This window comes from Patagioenas fasciata, chromosome 14 (assembly GCF_037038585.1).
Source record: "Patagioenas fasciata isolate bPatFas1 chromosome 14, bPatFas1.hap1, whole genome shotgun sequence".
In the NCBI taxonomy this organism is placed as follows: Eukaryota; Metazoa; Chordata; class Aves; order Columbiformes; family Columbidae; genus Patagioenas; species Patagioenas fasciata.
In genome coordinates, this window is record NC_092533.1 from 15,498,242 (window position 1) to 15,514,320 (window position 16,079).

At 39.3% G+C, this 16,079-nt stretch overlaps 2 protein-coding genes across 3 annotated transcripts in view; one reads left to right on the top strand and one right to left on the bottom strand.

The window, feature by feature from the left end:
- Positions 1-16,079, bottom strand: part of KCNIP1 (potassium voltage-gated channel interacting protein 1) — a 374,244-nt gene that overhangs the window by 335,757 nt on the left and 22,408 nt on the right. The window lies entirely within an intron of this gene.
- KCNMB1 (potassium calcium-activated channel subfamily M regulatory beta subunit 1) lies at positions 541-8,280 on the top strand. 2 transcript variants are annotated; one of them, XM_071814578.1, is made up of 4 exons: positions 541-727; positions 4,391-4,556; positions 6,026-6,221; positions 7,972-8,280. In XM_071814578.1, the coding sequence occupies exons 2-4, from the start codon at positions 4,420-4,422 to the stop codon at positions 8,254-8,256; spliced, it is 618 nt and encodes a 205-aa protein (XP_071670679.1). In that variant the 5' UTR covers positions 541-727; positions 4,391-4,419; the 3' UTR covers positions 8,257-8,280. The 2 variants fall into 2 exon arrangements, with proteins under 2 accessions (XP_071670679.1, XP_065705301.1); XM_065849229.2 differs by having other exon boundaries at positions 542-727; positions 4,388-4,556.

Sequence of the window (16,079 nt, forward strand, 5' to 3'; positions counted from 1 at the left end):
GTTTCCCTCTCTTTCTCTCTCTCGGAGCAAACCAACCAACAAACAATCAAAAACTCTTTTCTGAATCTCTGTGCTAGGAGTCATCTCTTTATGTGTCTCAGAATCAGACTTGGTTTTTTGGCTAGAGGGGCATGCTGGACACTCAAGTATCTATGGCTGATGGATTCTTTGTTCTTGTCTATAAGACTCTGATATACAGTAAAAAATTTAGCATCTGTTGCATCAAATGACCAAAATTTCTTGCAACAACTCATTCACACACAGCTGGTAATAGCTTAGGCATTAAGAACCAATACCACTGGTCACTGATACAATCAATTCCTTAAATCTTATTCAAAAGACCTATCAAGATTTCTAGAGAGCTGTACAAAAGGAGCAGGGCCACAGCTTAGACAGATCCGCTGGGATATGTGCTAAAGGGGGCCTGGGATATAAGAACACTCAGTCTCTTCAGCTGTAGTTGGTCTTGGTATTGTGGCTTCCTGGTTTTCAGCAATTAATCTCAAAAAGGACAGTGCTCTTTCATACCTTACCATTTATGGTTACAGAAAGCTTCAGAATAGGGGAGCTAAGATAGGAGTTCAGTCACAGCAAAGCAAACCAAGAGAAATAGAGGAAAGGAAAAAAAAATAATAAAAATCCCTTCGGCACTAAGTTCCACTACTATCCCAAGCGTGTAACACAACAGAAGTTTTCCATCGGAGAAAGCAGCTTTTCATCCAAAACAGTAAGTATATTTTTAATCAACTCTTTTTCCTCGGGAGCATGCAATAGTTTTGGGTTTTAAAAAGCACAGTGGTTTTGGAAGCAACGCTCTTACTGACTCGCAGCACTCCGGAGGACAGCCCAGGTAGCCCCCATGCTACAGAAAAGTTGTGTTGCTCTCTCTCTCTTAACTGGAATCAATCTGATAATTGTCAGAATTATCAGCAAAGGTCATAGTAATATTTTCACAAACAACAGAATCTTAGGAGTCTGCAGCCCATGTGAGATCAAAGCTTTTATACATTTAAATGGTAAATGCATGTCTTGGGAGTTCCGTGGCTTTGGGTGTTCAGCATTCCTTCAGGGGCTGTGCTTGTCTAAGAGAAGAACCAGGCACTGCAACTCTTTCAGGCTTCCCTCATAATACTCTAAAATGGATTCATTCTGCACAGCTCTGCAGTGCACAGGATCCAAAAGAAGCACTCTAGAAAAAACTTCAGAAGTGCTGAACTGAACAAGAAACTTTTTCTAAGAACTAGCAGGTTTAAAAGTTAACATAATTGCTCTTAAACCACTGCATAGGTTTTTAAACTAAAAAGCTAACTTATTTAATTCACTCGAGTGTCACATCAGGTAAACAGTTTCTTAATAAAGCAAAGTGATACAGTGTATTTCACAAAATAAATGTAGTTGAATCATCTTACACAGCCAAAATATTGGTGCTTTAGGTACCCAAGATGGCTGCATTACTACATGGCAGAACCTTCTGTGCACATTTCCACTGAGGTTTAACATCACTTCATTCTGTATCACACGCAGGATTTGTGGTCCCAGATGCACAGAATGCTTTTTAAGTAATGAGTTCATATCGATTTGCAATGAACAAAACTGATGTTCCCTGGCCCCTGCACCCCTGGCAGAGCTGACCAGCAAGAAACACACATAAATGCTTGGGAAGGAGATGGAGGGTGGGGGAGCAAGTGCCAACACAAATGCAGTTTGGACTTCAGGGCTGTTGTGCGAGGTGTAGTTGATAAGAAAAGGATGAGAGCAGGATTGAAACAGAAAGGAAGAATTATCTAAGCAGTGTTAAAATACTCATAGAAACAGGTAGGCAAGTGTCGGCAATCAAAGTAATTCTACTCAGAGACAGTAGTAAATACGTAAGCTGTGCAGCTCTGTCACAGTAGCACAATCAGGAGGACAGAGCTCATAGTTATGGATGTAAAACTTATGATTGCCTTCTGCTTCACCAAGTACCTGGCAATGAACACTATGCTGCTCCTACACACCCAGCAAAGCCAGCAAGTTTTATCCATGCAAGGTGTGTTCAGAATAAAATAAGGTGACTACTAAATTGGCACTGACAGGAGAAAGCAAATGGTTATTTTGTATGCAGAGGCATTAGGGATGAAAGGGTCCAGGCTTGTTTAAAAACTCCTCATCACTTTAGAGATGCGGATGACTTGCACCACTCTTCCGGTGTGATGTAGCATTAGCACTTGATGCTCATCTGAAAGCAATACACAAACGCTCACTGAAAATTCGCCATATGGCATAGGATAAACCAGCTCAAAAAAAATGACTAGCTCATTGTTAATATTTATTCCCAACTTAAGCTTGAGAGAAGGGTTTAGCACCCTTTCTTCAGCAAATGCAATGAATTCTGCAGTGCTATCAATACTGTTGTACCCAAGTTCAGAGCAGCCTGAACAGCCCAGGAGAGAGATCCCAGCTGAACTGACCGCGGTCACAGCACTCGAAAGCCCTTGAGAGATGGGGAGGAGTAGACAGAGCCTCCCCACCGAGTACCAACCATGTCTGCTCATCAAAGCAGAGGACTCTATGCCAAACCTGAGCAGATGGCATCCCTAGGATTATCACCAGCAGCTGTCAGTGCAGTGATTATACATTGAAATTGCACAGCTAATGTATTGTATAATTTAACTAGACTGAAGAAGATTACGGAGAGGAAACATTATGAAAAGATTTGGAGCTTATATTTTCCTAATAATTACAGAGGCACCCCACAATCATCAGTGCCAAAGACACATTTAGATCTGCTCTTGAAGGCCAGACTAAAACCCACATTATGTACTTAAACATCTTCCAATTCAAATACATTCCGAGACTTCCTGAGCCAATCAAGAACTCTGCAGTGCTTCATTTTTCAAAGAGGTAATGATTTTGCCAGAGGAAACAATTACTTCTTTCAACATTCTTCCTGATACACTTCGACAGAGCTAGGACACTGAAGAATTTTTAATCCGGAAAAAAAAAAAATAACCTTTTTAAGAATGGTGAGATTCCAAATAAATATTTTTCTCTATGCATGTAGCATTCCTCTGTCTTGAGAGCCAAAAAACACAGGATCTTCAGCACAAGAATGTAAGAATATTCATATATGAAAGGAGAAAATCCAAGCACATGGAGTTACCTTCACTGACTTGGGTTTCCTCTTACATAATTCTACACATGCATGAAATAGCAATACAGATTTTTCTAGTCTTCTAAATTTTAAAGCGTAAAAAAAATGCAGCAGGAAGTATGTGTTTTAGGGACTGCATTTACAGCTAATCTGGTGCAGCAACACAACAGTGACGTGAGCACCTCTGATTTACACTGCCTGAGCACCGAGCCAGTTATTTTTTTATGTTTATAGAAGCACTTGGTGAGATATTTTTAGACCAATCTTTCTTGTTAACATTCTCTGCATAATTCATATGTCCTTATTCTCTCTGGGGCAGAGCAGACACCTGAACTGGGGGAACAGAGGCAAACAGGATCACCCAGCAACCCAGTTGGTGTCAGGATGGGGAGCAACACAGCGCGCAGTGCTGGGAAAACCTCTTGGCCACTTGGGAAAATATTCAGTTTACACAAACAAATTCTTTATGTGTCTTAAAGCAGCAGTCTGGCAGTTTAAGATTATTAGGAAGGATGAGCTTACTGGTATTTCTGCTGTGTATGTGGCTGACATTCAAACAGACTAGTAGAGCAATTACATTTCCTATTAATTCTTTGGTTAATAGTCTCACAGTTCTTGTCTCCCATGTACCAAGGGGTCTGATTACCCCACTATTTCTCAGCATAACTGGGACAGCCCTGTAAACATTATGGTTTATTTAAAACAAGAGATTAATAGCACCAGGCCACTAGAAGTTTTCCACAAATCATGGTGGCAGTACCAATCTCTCCTTTTTTCATTTTCCCACAGAACTAATTAAGGATTTATCACAGTTACTGCACATAAGAATTTCTCACTAACAACACAGGTTTTCGCTTGTCCATCATTAATTTCCCACTGCGTTATGAGGAACTACCACTCAGGTACCACACGGTCTCAGGGTTCGTGCTCCAGGACCAATGATGCTCCTTTATTCCATTGTCCCTTCTGCCCAAGCTGCACAACCAGGTTGGTAACAGAACTCTCCCCCAAAATAACCAGGTTTTCATACCCCATCTCCTAGCCTCCACACACACACTGTAAAGTACTATATGGTAAACATCAGAAATTTAAAAAAAAACAGTAATTTTTTTAAAACTGTAGCTTTTTTTACCAAAATGGGACTGTTCCTCCTTGAAATACATTATATTTCAGAAACGTGTTACACAACTGTGATAATTGTAACTGATGCTACTCATATTTACCTTCTCCTTTTTGTATTTTGTTTCATACCAGAAGAGATCGTTCAGATTTCACAACTCTCAATTATGTTGGCAAAAAAGCTGGTGACTGCACAGAAGCGAGGGGAGACAAGAGCCCTGTGCCTGGGACTGGGCATGGTCGCCTGCTCCATGATGATGTACTTTTTTATTGGGATCACCATTGTGCCTTTTTACACTAAAAGGTAACAACAGCCATTTGGTTATGAATACAGAGCTATTTCTTTTCCCTTTTAGCATCAAATACAGTTATTAAAACGGTGCCAAATGTCAATGTTAGTGCATAATACATTAAATAAACAATATGTTCTTGAAGAGTTCGTAAGAATTTAAGACTGAAAAGAGAAAGAAAAAAGTGAGCCAAGAAGTCATCTGCCATTTACAGGTAAGCACAAGAAAGAGAATTTATCATCCTCAGGGCTGAAATGAGAACAGACTAAACCAAAAATTTACTACAGAAACACATTAAACAAAACCCAACCATGCTTATCAAAGCTAGATAATGGAAAGCTAAGTCTTGCATAAAGGAAGAAAAAAAAGGCACTTTTCCATGTGCAGCAAGGAGGGTGCGTTGTTTTAATAAAACTATAAAAACTTGGGCAACAGAAGTCATGGTAAAATTGTTCATCCAAGAATCTGTATCTTATCTCCAAATGGACCATCACAGGCAACTATCACCTTCAACAGGCCCTTCTACCACAGCAAATGTTGCAAAATGTGTTGAATGCTGAAAAAGTTACTATTATCCACATTTTTATTTCATTCTCCAAGTTCTGCCTCCACACACAAAATCAATTTGCAAAAAAACCCCACACAACGTAACAAGACAAAGAATGCAGCTCAGTTTTTCATACTTGAAGATTTTGATGTAGAAAGCAAGTACATCCACCTCATTCTCCTTAAGAGCATCTTTAAACTCAAAAGTGTTTGAAAAATATTACCTTTAAAACAGAGAAATTCACATTTATTTAATATATATCTTCCAGTCTCCTCATTACATGCCAAGAGACATTTGTAGGTAAAAAGACTAGTTTCTTAAGAACTGAAGTGAGACTATTTCTGGGAGTTTTTTGCCACCAAAGCATATTGCTGTAAGCAATTGCTTGCTGTGGTTTCAATAATAAAAGAGTAACTTTTGAGGAAAAGGGATAAGTAACAGCAAAAAATTAACTTCTGCCAGACAAAATCCTGCTGCATCTTCATGCAAAAGGTCCATGTAATCAAGAAAAGGAAAAGAGGGGAAAAACCATGGGAAGCGATCTGAATTCTGAGAATTATTGAATTAACTATTTCCGAAAAATGGGAAGTTCCGCTATGTTAAGCCAGATTTCAAATAATGTTAAGCTCTACTAGTGTACTGCACTTCTAAATATTTACTACCAAACATTAAATGAACAGATGGAGTTAGATTCTGACTTCACACCATAGAAGGTGTAACAAACAACAACAACAACTGCTTTTGTGCCCTGCTGCCCAGGCCAGCCCTTCGTCAGTCACGGATCTGGGATGGGCAGAGCTCATCATGCTGGGACCACGCAGCCGTGATATCCAGATGTGCACTCCAGCTGTGCCACCTGGCACACATGCATCTCCAGCACGCGACTCCTAGCACATGCTGCTAATGCATTTCAAAACTTCTGCTTTGTTTTTGTAGTGTTTGGACAACAGAAACTGTGTGCAAGGTACTCAAAGTCAACATCAAGGACAAAGTTCTCTGCCCAAACAGCGAAGGCTCAGAGGACGAGGATATCTTCCCTTATCCCTGTCTGCAGGTGTGGGTTAACCTGACAGCCTCAGGACAAGACGTTATGCTGTACCAGACTGAAGATACGCTGGAAAGAAATCCTAAGGTACTTGTAATATAGACTGAGTAATCACCCTGCTGCTATCTGACACCTTTGAGGGGAAGGGGTGATTGTTTTTAAACCAAGCAGCAAAGTAAGAGTAGGAGTTGTCTTTTACATGTTAATATTTGTACTTAGACCAAGGCATTTTTTAAATATTCCAGAAATTACACAGATTTGGATTTTGCTTTGAGCGTTACATCAAACATTAAGTTAATACTTGTTAAATATTCATGTTTAGTTGGTGTAATTTCTTAACATCTATGAACATTTAAGTCTCCAAGGTGAAGACCCATGGTAAGAAATACTTTATAAACTGTGGGTTGCTCAGTTGCTTATTGAATTGTCACAGAAGAGACCTTAAGTTAAAAACTGTCCTTAGTAAGAGGACAAATACCAACTTTCTTCCATTTTAGGTGTGTGATATGAAGCAGAGAATAAAGAAAGCCAAGAAAGGGAAAATGAGAATACTGTTGGGGAACATTTTAGACAGAAAAGAGAAAAAACAGTAATTTTAGATGATCAGTCATTTTAGGGACCTCTTCCCCAAAGGATGAGTGCAGACCATGGCTGGGATGGGAATATGGGTGCGCAGTATTCTTTTGGCTTTACAGGTGCCTGCAAGATTGCAAAAGGGGAAAAAAGTATGGTGTTATCCTTTTGTTTCTGCCAGCATTGCTGCTGGGAAATCAGCAAAGAGCTCAATGTTTTTAGGCTTGTTCCCTTACAACCAGAAGCGCTCCTGCAGGTACACTGGTCCAAGGAAGGTCAAGTTCAGTTCACTTCCAAAATCATGGGTATTTCAGAGGCCTTATTCCAGCTCAACATTCTCTAAGGAGAGACAAAGTGAAATTCAGATCTCAGGTGCCCAAGACAAGAGCACTTTCAGAATCCGAAATATACATGTTCAGACTACAAGTTCTCATCTTCTTAAAGATAGTGCCTATCTCAGGAAAAGCTACATAAGGGGAAGTGGTAAAGCAGAAATTATCCACTGTAGGTTGAAACAAAAGTCTTGTTCATTGTGAGAGGAGGTGATTTGCTGATTTCCTACCCGTTGTTTATGTTACATCAAGCATAAGCCTACAGGTCAGGAACTATCCCTTTTATGCCTTGGCCAGTTTCCAGCTAAACACATTTATGCATTATTATGTATACAAAATAATAGTGCAGAAAAGAAACTTGTGAACAACAACAACAAAAAATGAGCACTTCAAAGTCTAATACTATTTCCACTGAAGAGTAAATAACTTTGTGTTATTACAACAGTTCAAAAGAGTTCTGTGTTCCAAGTAAAAGTAGGAAGCCCCCAACAGCCATGGTTTCCTGAACTGCACCGTGAACCCTTTGTTTCCTGCACCCTGAGCAGCCAGTTGGGAATTTCTGCACAACTGATGCATTTTTGCTGCCATGGTGCCCAGGAGCTCTGTTCGGAATATGAGCTTGGCACTGCACTAATGAACTGACAGGCCCAAAGGCTGCAGTTGCATTTTGACCATGTATATACTATTGGCTTCCAACAACATTACTCCAACCTATAAATCTGCAAACTGGGAGCACAGAGACACTGACAGGAACAGAGAAGAATGGCAAATGGGTTGTAGACATAGGGAAACCAACTCGATCTCCAGGGGTGCTGGCCAACCCACAGAAAGTTTTGTCAGTACTGGCACGTTTGTCTTACTCAATCTGACTTAACTACAAACCCTGTATTAGAGTATCTGTTGTAATGAATCACCTTGATTTCTTATTCCAGTGCTCATACGTCCCAGGCAAGTCGGAGAACTCTAAAGAAGTTAAAGCACAAATAGAAACAATTGCAAGCAATTTCAAAAAATACCAGACATTCCCGTGCTACTATGACCCAGGAGGAACACAGACCAACGTCATTTTAAGCAGACTTTATCCCCCAAAAGGCCTCCTCTTTGCTTTCCTTTGGCCTACACTCATGTTTACTGGAGGATGTCTGATTATTGTTCTGGTAAAAATCAGTCAGTATGTTTCTGTTCTTTCTGCTTGGCAGTATAAAATAAATATCTAACACAGATGGTTGCAAGATATTCAAGTGCCTTTGTTCTGCCTGTCTTTATCTGCATTTTGTGATTTTTAACACTCTAGATGTCAATCCGAGGGCAGGCATTCCAGAAAACTGAATGGCACCCACTATGGATGGCAATTCATTACATGATGACAAAATATAGAATTGATTCCCAGGAATGCCTGAAAATACCTCTTGAGAACACAGACTGAGTTACTGTCTATTGTTTCCTTGGGTTTTCTGAGGTACAGTTGCTTTACAGAACTACGATTCAAGTTCACTACTGAACTCCTGCTCCAGTTTTAGTCAGGGTCCTAATTTTCCGGCTGATTGAGACCAGTTGGTGCCAGATCCATATACACCATTAGTGGCAGACACACCCTTTATATACTTCCTTACTGATACAGTATGGATTCATGGCATACTCATCTGTCAAGAAAATAAGTTTTGTTTTGTTCCAAACAGACATTTGTTACCATGGATCTCTCTGCTTTTGGGGAAGGGGGAAAAAAATCACCTGAAAAAAATATACACAGATATTACAAAGTTTGCACTCTAAATGTCTAACACCAATTGCATGTAGTGAAATATATGCACAAAATATAAAGTATGGTAAAGAAACTTCTATTAGAAGTTTTTGTATTTAACTCAAATCTTAGCTTTGCTTTACTTTGAAATCAATATGCCACTCAAGAAAGGCTACCTGCCTGACTTTGGCATATATGACGAAACCGTTAAGGAAAGAAAGTCACAATATAAATCACATTGTTATATAGTAGAAAAATCTATCAAGTCTTACTAAATGCGTTAATCTCCCAGAATCACAGAAGTTTGCATGCTTAGAACAAAGCGATTTCACAATAGACATGCTTGTTTCTAGCGCTAAGACTCTTAGCACTGCTCTGAATCATATATAGACAGATTTTCTGTTCTCTGAAAATGACTGTTTTTCTCAGCCAGTTTTCAAATTGCAGCTGGAAACAGGAGGAACATAAGATGCTTCCTGCATGCAGTATTTGGCACTTGGGACACAACTAGTAGAGGCTTTTTCACCACACAGCTGATGAACCACTATCATCCACAGCAAAAATTCAGTGGAAAAAAGTTACTCATTAATGTAGTACAAGTATTGTAAAAAAAAAAATAGGAAGGCTGAAATATTAACCCATTACATGCATTTTCCAGCATTACTATGGAACACTGTCAGAGTTTGCTTTTTATCGTGATCAGCAAGTCAAAATTCAACCAGGATAATAGAAAATAGCAGTTATTAACGTCAGCAACACTTGTTCAACATGCCCAATCTAGATGGTTATTTACTAGAAATCTACCAGGGAAAAATAACCTGCTGAACTGGTTAAGATTCAGGCAGTGTAATGGAGGTTGAAGCCGATGCACTGTACTGATGAAAATTTATTCAGAGTGAAAGCTGTGTGTCCAGATTCACCTCTACCCAAACTGATTTATTACCTGAAAAGTTAGTTCCCTCCAACATGTACGCATTACAAGTATAGAAGAAATACTTTCCACAAATTTTGTTCTCGGATAAAGTCACATTTCCCATTTGTGCAGGAGATATTCCAAGTGAAAACAGCTGGTGCAGGGGAAAGACCTCTCACAGATCAGGAAACTCAATTGGTTTGGACTCTCAAACTCAGCTTCTTCTTTTACCCAAATGAAAATGGGGATTTAAGCGCAAAAAAGCCAAATATTTTAATGTAGAAAACTAACACAAAAAAACATACAAGCAGCACAGAAGTCTGTTATTGTTTTTAAATACTACTTTGCCCATCTATACAGAGCTGATTATTTTCTACAGTTCTGAGATAATTTAACATTCAAGTCACAGATATTCTTTTCTCCTTCACACTTGCATTTTCTCTTAATGTTGAAACTAAGTATTTTAACAGTGTGCCAAGGTTCCTGACCTACTACTGAACTTCTGTGGACATTTTTCTGTTCTTTTTCCAGCTGTGAAAGCTGTAATTCACCAGAGTATGGAGTTTTAATAACACATGCTGCTTCTTACAGCAGCACACAAGGAAGCTATAGAGCCTTCAGGGGTTTTTGCTTGTTCGGGGTTTTTTAATATCATTGGATTATACCATCAAGTCTGTAATAAATCGATAAATAAAATGTTATTTTTCTGAGATCCAGCAAAACATTTTGTATGAGAAGTGCTCCAATACAAGCAGTGACAGATGTACACAACTCACTTTCTCAAGGCAGAGGAGATGATCAAGCATATATCACAGCACTGAAAGTCCTGCCGGGGAAGAAAAGCGGTGGTGCAAGCAGCTGGAGATGAACTTCATCCTTGTAGTCTGTTTGACTACAAACAGCTTTCACCAGCGCTGATGCTCAGACCACAGTAACAGCACTTGAGTCAACTGGAACATCCAAGGAACACAAGAAGAACCAGAACAGATTTTAGACCCCGATGAATACTCTAATTGTAAATTATTATTGTAATTCTACTGTTGGAAGGTGGACAGTGATTCACTAAGAAGCCATCTGAGTCACCAGCATGTTCTTAACGCACATCGACAATAACTGGTACCTTCTGGTTACTTCTGACAATTGTGATTTAAGTATCCTGCTGTCTCGTGCGATTTTTATTACCTTGTCCTCAAAGCAGCAGTTTAACATAGAGGAGACTCTGGTCCCCAAAGATTCCTCACTCATTGCATTAACTCACTGCACATGACAAAAAAATACCTTCCAACTGAGTAACTGGTACTGTGGCCTTAGTTTTAGGTTTTGTTTTGTTTTTAAATTTTATTTCATTTTATTTTATTTTTTTATTTGTTTGTTGGGGTTTGGTTTTGTCCCTGTGTTGTTATTGTTTGTTTTCAAAATAAGGAAATGAGGAAAATCTTGACAAAAAGCCAGCTGGGGGTCTTCTAGCAGGGGTGCAGGTCTGCTATCCAGACCCCAGGCAGGACACACATCTGGTGCATGAGCACACAGCTGCTCTCGGTCAGAAGGTGACATTGGGAATCACCTCACAGGTTCCTCAGAAGCTCAAGGGGAACAGAGGATCTGCCAAGCAAACCGTGAGTTTCTTTTTCCGCCCTAAAGTGTTTGTAAACAGTAAGAATGTTAAAGAGGTGAATGTAGGGTTTTTTGTTGTTGTCTAGATCTCCTGGAGTAAGGTTTCTTTTTCTGTGCTGCTATGAGACTTTAGTGTCAGCTTTGATGAATATAAATTATATTGGGGAGTTGCAACATTAGTTCTTCTCCTTGTTGACCCCTATTCCCCACCCTCTCAAGAGTATCAACAGAAAGGGAAAAGATAGCAAAGACCAGACAGAGAAGGGTGACTACACTCAACTTCCAAGTAAAATAGTGAAATACAGATTAAAGTGTCTATTTTTTATTATGCTACACTAGAAGAAACTGCAATGAAAAAAAATCTTGTCAAAGTTGAAGGACTGACAAGCTGTCCTTTCAAAGCTTGCTAAAAATATCTATACATCGCTTAAATAAATACAAGTAGTCTCATTACACCCTGCACTCCTTTCCCTATAAGTGCCATATAACATTTACACAGAAATTAAGCTGTCAAATGGATACAAACATTCACACATTGCCATACCCAAACCAGCACAGGTATGTTCCTTTTTCCCTCTGATCACATACTTCTGCCTATAATAAATCCAAGAATCTGATACTATCTTTGCTAGATATGCTTTACTGTACTTGCCTTACCTAGGAAAACCTACTGTTTAAACAGGTACTTTCTACTTCTTACCTCTTATAATTCCAGGCAGATTTTCAGAAAGTCTCAGCATGCTGAACAGGTTATTCTGCATTCAGCACCAAGAGCAAGTAAAGAGAGCACCTGAAAATACTTCAACTTTAGCAAAAAGATAACACAAGATTAATATTAAAGATGGGGGGCAGGGTTGTTTTCAAGGCTCCATCTCTTCAGTAGAGTATTGGTAACACACTTCGAACAAGACAGCCCGAATGAAGCAAATACAGGCTGTTCAGTTCAATCAGACTCGAGGCCATTCTTATAAAAATCCTTTGAGTAGTTTTTAAATAGTTTTGTTCGTATGCCTTAAGATCTAATGAGACAGTACAATGTACTAAAGAGGTGTTCCCAAAAAAAGCTCGAAGTTGAGAAAAAGAATCATGTTTGCTAAAGCACCGCATAATTTTCTCTCCGCTGCAACATTTCAAAACATTGGACATGCTTATTTTTGAAGTAAATGCAGAAGGAAACATTGATTTCTTTTTGCAGACTCCACATGACCCCTAATTCCACACGGCTGGCAGCCGCAGCAGCCTGAAACCACAGGACCAGACTTTAAGCCTGCTCTACAGAAAATAACGACCACCTCTTGGCTCATGAAATAGTTGCAATGAACAAATGTCTCACATCAAGTATTCTCGTGATATACAGATTGACAAAAGATAATGACTAGACAAGCCTTGAAATTGAATTACTCTCTGATTTTTTTGAAGCAAATCCCCACAACCATGGCTGAATCTTGTATCCCCAGAATAATGTAGAGTCTGTCCCTCCTGCAGCCTATAAAATACACAGCTAGGATGAAACAGATAAACAGTGTGAGTAAACAAACTGTCTGGCCTGTTTAGTGTTTTGGCACCATAGGTTTTGCCCTTACAGTGCTTTTTTTTTTTTAAGAATATATTAAGCTTGCTACATAGAAGTATTGTTGTATGAGTAAACACTTGATGCCTTTACTTAATGTTATTTTCTTTTTTATGATCCTGAAACCAATGACAGGAGTAGGGGAACCAGCACCCTTTTATCCTTATATTTTCCAATGGCTGGAAAACCAGGGAGTTACAACTGCAAAACCTGGCTAACCAGGGCAGAATTGAATTCCTAGGGGCAACGGCACTGATGTGCTTCACTGCTGACACAGAGATGACAGCAAGAGCTGATCAAGATTCCTCTTTCTCCAACTCTGACTTTATCATATCAAACTTTTTGCCTTTGACTTGGCATGAAAGAATAGCCAGCCCTCTAAAGGAATAACTGCATGGTTGTTTCGGGGGCATCTGGGTTTGGTTTTCTAAGCTTTCTGCAAATGTACGTTTATCAGACAGACTGTGACAACAGAAATTAAACCTGTATGAGAAATTCTCTATCAGGCAATTCATTCAGAACACAGCACTGAGGCAGCTGAATAAATATATTAGTAGAAGCTTTAAAACAGCTTATAAAAGTTTTAGTGCCTTTTCATAGATAAAAATTTGAAAAGTACCCATTGTTCCTTTTATAGCTACTGATGTTCCCCTCTACAGTCTCTGAAATGGTTCTTCATGCCTCACTAGTGAACAGGAAATAATTGCCTTCTCAGCTGCTTTCAGTAGAGCAATGACATGGCACCAATGAACAGAACTTTTAAATGTGTTATGACAATGGTTCAATCATTTACTCTTCAGAAGTAGCATGTTAACATGGAGACTCAACACACTATAGACAAATACTATTAGCGAATTCAAGTACACATCCATACCTCAAGAAAAGATTTTGGGGTTCTTTGTGGTCAGGTGAAAGTACTGTTGTCTGATTCTTGCCCAAATAACTCCATACAAGCAAATCACTTAGATGGGAAGAATCAAGTGAACCTGGCAAGGCTGATGCTGTGTCTGCAGCCACAGAGCATTCTCAGCTTTCTCATTCTCGCAGTGCACAAAAATCCCCAACCAACTGCAATGGTTCCTGGCAGCTCTTGTTCTGTAAAGCTGTAACAGTGCTGCGCTCCAGAGTCTCTTCCAGAGCAGCAGAATACGCTGCCAACAGCCCTCAAGTAAACATTCAGCCCAAGCTGAGGAGCTGATTTATACAAGGTGGCTTAGTCCTCCAAAAACTGCCACCCTAAGGGGCGCTTGCACATTTTCTGAAAGAATACAGTGTGTCCTACTGCCTGTGCTTTAGGCACAGGACCTCTTGGCTTTGGTCTCAGTGTAGCAATGCGTATTAGACGATCGGGTCTGCCACTGGAGATGAGGAAAGTGAAGCAAACTTTTGGCTCAGACATGGGACACATATACATTTCTGTTCTGAGGCACCAGCCCAGGAAAAGCCATTCCCTTCCCAACAGTGATGAGAAATAAGTGTCAGCTGTACTATTACTGCTGATTTCAGCAGAAGCACCAAGTATTTAATCGCCTCAGAGCTGACTCAGTGGCAGCTCCAGGCCAGGGCTGCTGAATGACACCTCATTTTTACCAAAGGTCAAGGAAGCGATGAATGCAGATGATCAAATTCCAGTCTTTGTCATATCTACCTCCCAGAAGTCACATACTAAATTGGATTCAGAAAAGCCACAGAACTATTTAGTATTTTTAATAGATAAAACATCAGTTGTTTTCCCAGAGCATTTAAATATACAGTATATAATCAGCAACAGAAAATTTGTAAATAAAAGAAAGATTACAGAGAGAGATACAGATTACACTGAACTGGTGAGGCAGACAAAAACAGAGAGCAGGATTTAAGACAATGAAGTCAAGAGACTGTTGGGATAATATCACACTATTAGTCTCATAAATGAGGCTTAATGTGAGAGGATAAAAACCAGATGGTTCAGTATAAACAAATTAATGTAAAGAGAGTTAGCAACTTGCTTGAGTTACGGACTGAGTTGAAAAAGCCAAAACATTATGAATTTGTTTCAGAATGAGAGTTATAAAGTTTGCTTAAACCTACTAAAAAATACTAAATATTTCAGTTAGTACTCAAGAATAACTAAAGCACGTTAAATGTCAGCAACCATACAACACCTGCATGACAAAACTGTTTTGCTGAGGTTTTTTTGCAAGCATTCTCTACACAACAGTGTGTCTAAGAGCCAGCTGCTTTTAAAAAGCATCAAAATATTTTCCTTGGACTAAGGAGCATCTAAGCATCATGGAGGTTGTGGAAATCTTTGAGAGAAATACAAGAATCATAGTCCTGACTGTAAAGGTCACGTAACAGCTTCACCAATATACTTCAACCTCAGAAATGTGCTCTTTCATGGATGAAGAAGAGTACTGCACACATCTGTCAAAATGAAGAAGCCCAAAATGCAGATAGGACACAGAGGATCCAAATTCCAGATTGCACTGTGTAAACCCGCGGTTGTCACCATGGGACATCTCCTAACTGAAGCTCTCTCAGTCTCCAGCCACTTGAAAAAATTGCTGATATATGAAGAGTCCTGTAGTCTCACAGCTGCTTTGGAAGTTCAATGAATGGATCAATACAGGAAATGTGATGCCCGGCTGGTTCTACGCTGGAAAGTGGGAATTATTTTTTTTTTTTTTTAAAGCTATGAATAAAAACATAAAGTAGCTGGTTTGGAAGAATATTAACAACATGCTTGTTCCACTATTCTATATTCTGAAAATCAGCACTGTTTAGGTTCATGTTTCCACAGAATTTATCTAAATAAAAATGCAGCAAATCACCCATTCAGCTGACATTTGAAGTCTCCCAGACAGTGTTGAGAGCAAGTATTTTATACAGTTTTGAAATATCAAGACTGTACAGGTAGTTTGAAAAAAATAATGAAATTTAAAGACTCAAACTGATGACACTTCATGATCTCAAATCAACAACGAAAAATCCAACAAAAAGCAAAACCTCATAAAAGCAAAACTATAAACCCAGCAGGTGCTGCACATAATCACTGACAAGCTGGTGACAAGGAAGGGTTAGGAAAAGGATGAAAAATTATCACTAATAAGCTAATTAGATAAAAACACTTTGGAAAGCTGGTTGTAAGAGCTCAGACATCACCAATGGAAGGAAAAACAGTCTCTAACCTCCCTTCTAGGATACTACTGGTCTTTGTATG

Coding starts and splice junctions, on each gene's coding strand:
- KCNMB1 (XM_071814578.1), top strand. CDS start 4,420: ATGTTGGCAAAAAAGCTGGTGACTGCACAGAAGCGAGGGGAGACAAGA. Junction 4,557..6,025: donor GTGCCTTTTTACACTAAAAG/GTAACAACAGCC, acceptor TTGTTTTTGTAG/TGTTTGGACAACAGAAACTG. Junction 6,222..7,971: donor CGCTGGAAAGAAATCCTAAG/GTACTTGTAATA, acceptor TTCTTATTCCAG/TGCTCATACGTCCCAGGCAA.